The 7,028-nt window shown below is 42.3% G+C and overlaps 1 protein-coding gene across 3 annotated transcripts in view; it reads left to right on the forward strand.

The window, feature by feature from the left end:
- SYNJ2 (synaptojanin 2) overlaps positions 1-4,665 on the forward strand; it is a 68,425-nt gene extending 63,760 nt beyond the window's left edge. For 2 of the 3 annotated variants that reach the window (XM_032101941.1, XM_032101944.1), the window contains 3 exons: positions 164-272; positions 1,550-1,752; positions 3,505-4,665. In XM_032101941.1, coding sequence (XP_031957832.1) covers positions 164-272; positions 1,550-1,752; positions 3,505-4,284 — 1,092 coding nt within the window. In that variant the 3' untranslated portion in view covers positions 4,285-4,665. The remainder of the gene's footprint in view (positions 1-163; positions 273-1,549; positions 1,753-3,504) is intronic. The other variant, XM_032101943.1, reaches the window with a different exon arrangement.
- Positions 4,666-7,028: the final 2,363 nt, after the last annotated feature.

Genomic DNA, 7,028 nt, shown 5'->3' on the forward strand with positions numbered 1-7,028 from the left:
GATGTAGAATTTGCCAAAAGATTCCCCACTATTTCTTTAGTATTTATAGATCACTGAATAGCCACTGGCAAGAACAGATTTTTACAGGTGTATGAGCTTTATTACAGGCGTACAAGAAAAATCAGTTCTCTCAAGATTACTCATTCCCCTGTATTTTTTAAAGCCTAAAGTCCGGACTGGAATAAGCAAACCTTACAATGTCAAGCAGATCAAAACTACCACAGCTGAGGAAGCAGAAGAAGCTATTAGATGTCTTATGGAGGCCAAAGGAGGTGAGCACAGCTTTCTAACTGACTTCTGAAAATCTTTAAAGAAAGAAAACTGTAGGTGTATTCATCTCATCATAGCCCAGATGCACATATTGCTATTCAGAATTTCACCTGAACACGTTCTTGCAAAATTGTACATGGTATTCTCTGTCAGTTCTGGTAATATTAACCTTTTTTCAAGATGATTAAAATTTTATATTTTGTTGTAGAACCTGCTGCTAGAAGCACCTTGGGTTATTTATGCCCAGATTTAGTTGGAAAAATTAAAATATAGAGATGGGATTTTACTAAACTGATGATGCCTGTGTTAGCTCAGAGTTGCATAGAGGATATTTGCTGCTCTATTTACTGAATGCTCACTATTCCAAGCAGAACTACATAGCAAATGCAGCTCTAGGAGAAATAACCTGGATTCTGCTCACATTTGGACAGCAAGTATAGCTGTAACCTAGATAAAAGCTTGCACTACTTCAGCTTGAATAGCTAAGCTAAAAGGCTACTCTGTGTTTAGGCTCTCTGTGTAGTCCCTGGAGAAGAGAGCTTCTTGCAAGGGCAAGTTGGAGTACGAAATTAGCTTAGGTACTGTGAATGTACACCCCAGGGCTGCATGCAGTGTTTCTGCTGATGTGGTATGAGTGAGAATGGCTACCTAAATTTGCAAGGCTCTCAGTTTAGGAGAAAACCATCCCTTTTCATTTATATGTAGAATGAATGCAGTCTGGAATAATCCCATTTATTTAGAAATATCGTAAAGGCATCTTGATGTTTGTTCCTCAGTGCTGTTCATTTAATTTTGAAATCAGATTTACTCTCCATTGATTTTGGAATTCACATTCACTTGGTGTGGGTAAGAAAACTAGTCTGGTCAGCATCACTTCCAGTCCCTTGTGCTGTACCACCAGTTGGCATTTGCTTCCCAAAGTACTCTACAAGATGCACTTGGTATCGTTAACTTGGTTTTCCAGATAATGACAAAAGGAGACTCAGAGCTTGAGCCCAGTAATCCTGAACCCCCAGCCAGTGTTTTTTCTACTTGACCAAATGGTGGCACAGCACTGCTAGTTTGGCATGAAGTTATTTCAGACAGGGAAGTTTTTCCCTAACAGCCTTTTAAAGATGTTATAGGATTGTAAAGGTCTGTGCTTATTTCCAAAACCTACGTTCTTGGCCTGAGTTGGCCCTATAGGCATGAACATTTTGGGAAACGTGATTGTGAAAGAAATTATTTTGAATCTATGTTCTGATCAGCCTGAGATGCCATATTTGGTTTTGCTTTTCAGGACTACAGGAAGATGCAGTAAAGCCTGTTCCAACCAGAAACCAAACTTCCTCCAAACCTGAGGCTCTTCCCAGCATCACAAAGTCAGCATCATTTCAAGGGTCACAGGCAGGAGCAGTGCCCGTGCCTCATCGTCCACCACCCAAAGTTCCAACTCCAAAGAAGCCAGTGCCCCTGCAAAGGACTGGAGTCAAGGTGGAAAATGTAAGAGAGTTGCAGCAAAATGCATCCAGCTTCCACTACACAGTGTGAATAATGGAGGGGTGGGCTGGTTGTTTTTTATAGGAAGTCCTGTCATGTCAGCAGGTGCTGGAATGATTTTGTGTATTATACTCACCAAGGCACAAAAATGCAAGAAAGATTGGAAAGTGAGCCATATTCAGCTTTTCTATTTGTCAGTCCATTCTCTTACTTTTCTTCTGGTTTGTCTAAACCTTGTCAGAATTTAAGACTCATTTGTTCTTTATCACTTTTGACCATGAGTGGTCTGCTCTGTAATGATTTGAGGCAGCTTCTTCATCAGTTCTGTGTCCTGTGTCATTCCTTGCTTTTCTTGCACACCTTGTAATGGGATTCAGCCTTTCAGTTTGAATTCTGGAGTCTACTCAAGAGTTCATGTTCTCAAAAAATGCAAAGCTGTAGGTGTTTAGATTTTAATCTATGTCAGGTCTCTACGATGGAGATAATAGTTCACCTCTAGAGCTGCTAAAATGATCATCTAATTTGTAAAGCAATGTAAGTACAAGAGAAAGACAAATAATAACCTTTTATATTCTTCTTTTGACAGAATCTCTGCTAAGGAAGCTCTCTTCTAAATTGTTAGGGCTCCTGCCTTATCTTCCTTTGGTAAAGGCATTCACCTCTTCTCTATAATGGACTTTGTGCCATCTTTACTTAGCAGATTCACCAAAAAAACCAACCCAGACAGCACAGTCTATGCCAAGGAGTGATCAGTTTGTTTTCTTTATGTCACCATTCCCAGGTCACTCCTGAAAGGTGCTGAGAGGGATTGCTATTTTGGTGTTAGTTACATGAGAGCTTCTGCAGGAATAGATCTATTTCAGTTTGACTCTGCTTTGGAATTCCACTCCTTCCTCCATCTGAGGGAGGTCAGATGGGAGTTGTGTACTTGAAAGCCTCTACCCAATTCCCCTCTACCACAGTCAAATGTAGGCAACTTAACAGCACAAAGAAAGAAGTGTCACAGGATATGTCCAGCATGAGATACTGACTAAACACTCTGCCTGCATGAAAAAGCCTGTACATTATCTTTTCATACTATGCAAGGGTAATAAAGAATTTAAATGCTTTCATTCAATCACACAGAGTGTGAGAAATCTGAAGCAGTCCTTGCTCTCCTAGACTGAGCTAAGCTTGTTATTTATATACTTTTAAATGGTGGATGTATGCTAGTCTGGACTTTGAGAGCTTATTTTTATCTTCAGTTGCCAGCGAGACAGGACAGAGCCCTTAATGCATTTACTGAGTTAGCCTAAGCTAATTCTCCTTCAACCTTATCTATCCAAATAAGCTACACCTAAAGGCACGGGCCCATTAATTTAGGCCTCCCTATGCAATCTTGCTTAAATAATATTAGACAGCAGAAAGCTGTAACAAATAAATAACTCCTCAGAACTCTGTTAATTTGGCCCAGAGCGAAATCCTAACTGGAAAGGAAGATGGTCAGAAAGAGCTGCCAGTGAACAGGCTGTAGGGCCCTGGTCCTCCACTAGCTCTCTGTAAATGAAGATGGGTGCAAGGCACAACACGTCAGCCCAGAGCCCAGCAGGTACAGTGGAGAACTGTGCTGTCAAGCCTCCTCTTTGTACTGCTTTTTTTTCTTCCAGGACTGTCAGGTTTTCTTAGTAATGCTGTCAATTAGACTTGCACCAGTAGTGAGTCAGAGTTTAAGGTACCCTTTTTGTTCTCACATTTCTTCTTCCGTTTCCTCCTCAGGCCATGTCTCCAGAAGAGCAATTCAACCAACAGACAGCGCAGTCTCCTTTTGGCTTGCTAGAGCCCCATCTAGAAGCTGGAGCTATTCTTAGTCCAACCAAGATTACTCCAGTCCCTAAACCCAGAACACAAGCTGGGAAGCCTCAGGAGAGCAGGGGGAACAGTGAAAGGCAGCCCCCGTCAGCAAGCACGGCTGAGGCCATTGTACTGCCTCCCCAGAACACTCCCTTTGCCCCAAAGGTGCCACCACGAAGAAAGAAGTCAGCTCCTGCAGCTTTTCATCTCCAAGTTCTCCAGAGCAGTGACAGCCCCCTTTTTAGTGCGTCACTGTTCAACTCCAACAACAACAACCCTGGGCCCTGCCCCCAGCCTCATGGCCCTGCTCACTCGGGTCCTACAGCCTCTGCTGGCCCAGGAAACAGCACAACTCAGCCCTTGGCACCAAGTGCTGCAGAACTGATGGCAAAGCTCCAGGGCGCTCCTGCACCAGCAGGCCAGCATCCACAACAACTGGATACCAGCTCCCTTCCAGAGAACACCAATCTTCTGGACCTGGACATGCATTCTTCATTCCCTCTTTCCATACAAGCACCATCAGCTACTTCTCCAGCACACACTTCAGAAAATTTAAATCACCCCAACCTGCAAGATTTCAGTCACTGGGTTACATTTAGTGATGATGAAGACAGCACTGCAGTGGCAGAAGGGTTCAACAAACTGCTCAGCTTAGAAAAGAACAAAAATACCTTAATGAAAAAAAATACTGATTTAGAGTTGTAAAATTTTGCCTCCTTAGTGTTCCTACAGAAATCATAATTATGATGCAAAATAAAAAATAAATCTTTTTTTATTTAATGAAATAGATTATCTGTCCATGCTACATTTCCTTTTCATGTTTAAAGATACGGCCCCTGGAGGGAAGTATATAGAGTACATACAACCTAACATTACCTACAGTTCATTTGAAAACTTCCTTATTCTAAGTTATTTCTTTTTATTAATCCATCTTAAGATGTTTTATTTCATTTCAAGTACAAATCATATGTAAGAACATGCAATGGTGTATGGAAGAAAAGACATTAAGAAAAACATTTCCTGTGAAATGTATATTTTAATCAATTTCTGTTGTTTGAAATAAAGCATCCTGACTTCGAAGAATTAGACTGCCATAGTTATTCTGGAACGAACATCCAAAAGGGGAACGTACACCAGTATAACAACAGCAATAACACTGCTATTGCTCTGCTACAGGTTTCCTGGTCTTTGTTCCCAAGCCCATGTCCAACAGCATACTTTGAAAACGGACTGTAGTTTTCCACATGCTGTTTCACTGCAAAGAAATGCTAGAGGCTGCTTGTGCATTATCTCTGCAGATCCTGAGGAAATATGGGGAATGGTTGAGACCAGCTGCTGCCACAGGTACTGGCTTATGGATGTCTTTTATGGCTAAAGGCAGTTTAGCAATTCAGTAGTTGTGTCCCTGTTCCCATTCTGTGTCTTCATAAGCAAATACCATGTCAGTCTTCTATTTCCATAGTGCAGATGAGGAAAGAGCTGGTCCTTTTTGCCTTGCCTGTGGGGTAAAACTGCACACAATAGATGCCATTTGTGCAAAGCAGGCACTTAAAAACCGTAACCAGATTGCAACTTGTCATGGTAACTTGTTAAGAGAAGCATCAAGATCTTTTATTATTAAAGGAAGGAGAACATTTTTAAGCAGTTGGTGAAGCTGAAAAAGCAACTAATTAAAAAAAAATTAAGATGTATTCAAAACGTTAAGGGTTTTTTTTTCCGTAGGAAAATTAATTGCCTTGTTGTCAGCTTCCTGAACACTGGGAATTCAGCCATTTTCTTCCTCACGATGCCTACCTGGTTTCTCTGCCACTGCCAAATTTTGAACACAAGAGGTCCTGTCAGAAAGGATGCTGCCTTTGAGCACCTGTCACCCTCCTCTGCTCTCTCGTTTGCCAGACACTTTAAAAAAATCCCCAGAACCTTCAAAGGCCAAGCCCATAAAACCCAGTGCTAAGCTTCTCCTGTGAGTGTCAGTTTAACGTGGTTGCAGGCTGGTGAATAATGCTAAAGCAAGAGACTCGTTTCCCTGCAAGATGACACAAAGCCTTTGCCTCTTGGTCCTCCTCTTAAAAAAAAATACAGTGAGTATTTATGGGCACATCTCAGTATAAAACATTAGCAGTAAAAAAGAAAGAGTACGGTATATGACCATATCCAACATTTTCTGCAAAGATAATTAACAGCTCTAGGACAGCTAATTTACATGTTAATGAAAGTGTTAGCAGGAAAGCCAATTAAACTGGATTTATACAAGTCAAATAAAATCTGCTTTATTACTCTCCTTGAATAAGAGACGGATGTGGCCTTTAGCATTCCATCTTATGTCGGTGTCTGTGGCAAGCTGCCCACTGAAGGATGAATCCCGGCAGCTCGCTGGTTTATGCTATCAGTGACAGCAGATACTGCTCAGCTGCAGCAAATCAAGGGAAGGGGACAGACAGTCCAGCTGAAAAGGTTACAGCACAGAATGAGGAATCTCCTGTCTCAATAAATTACCTTCCACACCAGTGCCTAACATCCAAGCCAAGTGTTTTCTCAGAGGCAGGAGCCTGTGACCTGCTTGTGACCTGGTTCTAATTTCAATGGTCAGCGGAAGCAAAGCAAGGCCAGACTTGCTCCATGGTTTGGAAATCACTACAGAAAACTCAGACTGCAGGAGGCAGTGATGCTTTCCCTCTCATTTGGGATTAAGCCAGCCCCCACCACGTGAAAAGAGGCCAAGTAACCTGAACCCTCATTACTTGATGTCCACAACCAGGGAACCCACAGCACAGCTCTGTTCTCAGCTCTGTTGCCCATCCTCACTGGGACATAATCGATGGAAATCAATGTCCTCAGTGACAGCTAGCTGTCAGCCTTCAGGGACATACATGGGTTGTAGGGAGTGGTTATCCCATGACATTTTTCAGGTCATGAACCCAGCCCTTGGCAATCTAAAAATTGTTGATGGCAGCTGTGAAGCCAGGTATGAATGGTTTACCTGACACAAGTCTACAAGTGTCTGCTTATTTAATGCTTTGGCAAGACACCACATGAGTTTGCCCAGGGCCCGCAGCACTGCAGCTTCAAGTTGCAGCAGGCATCTGGCTGCTCTGCTGCATTCGTGTTTGGGGTGGGTAAGTGGTTCTCCTTGGTAAAGCAACTGCCTGATGTAGCTTTTTTTAGAGGGCTTACCACTGAAACAAACAAAAAGAAAGAGAACTGAAACATTGGTTAGAATTTTCACTGTAACAAAACAACATTTTTGCTCTTCCCTTTTCATCCAGAATTGCCATTTTCACCAGATGGAAAATTTCTCATTTCCAGCCAACTGCTCCGGCTGGCACCAGGAAGCAGAAATCCCAGCAAAAGCCAGTTCACAGCACTGTAATCACAGCAATTGAACACTCGGTGGCTGTTGCTGCTAGAAACACCAACACAGTTATACCACAGTGCTGGACAACAAGTGC

Source organism: Corvus moneduloides, chromosome 3, assembly GCF_009650955.1.
Source record: "Corvus moneduloides isolate bCorMon1 chromosome 3, bCorMon1.pri, whole genome shotgun sequence".
NCBI lineage: Eukaryota > Metazoa > Chordata > Aves > Passeriformes > Corvidae > Corvus > Corvus moneduloides.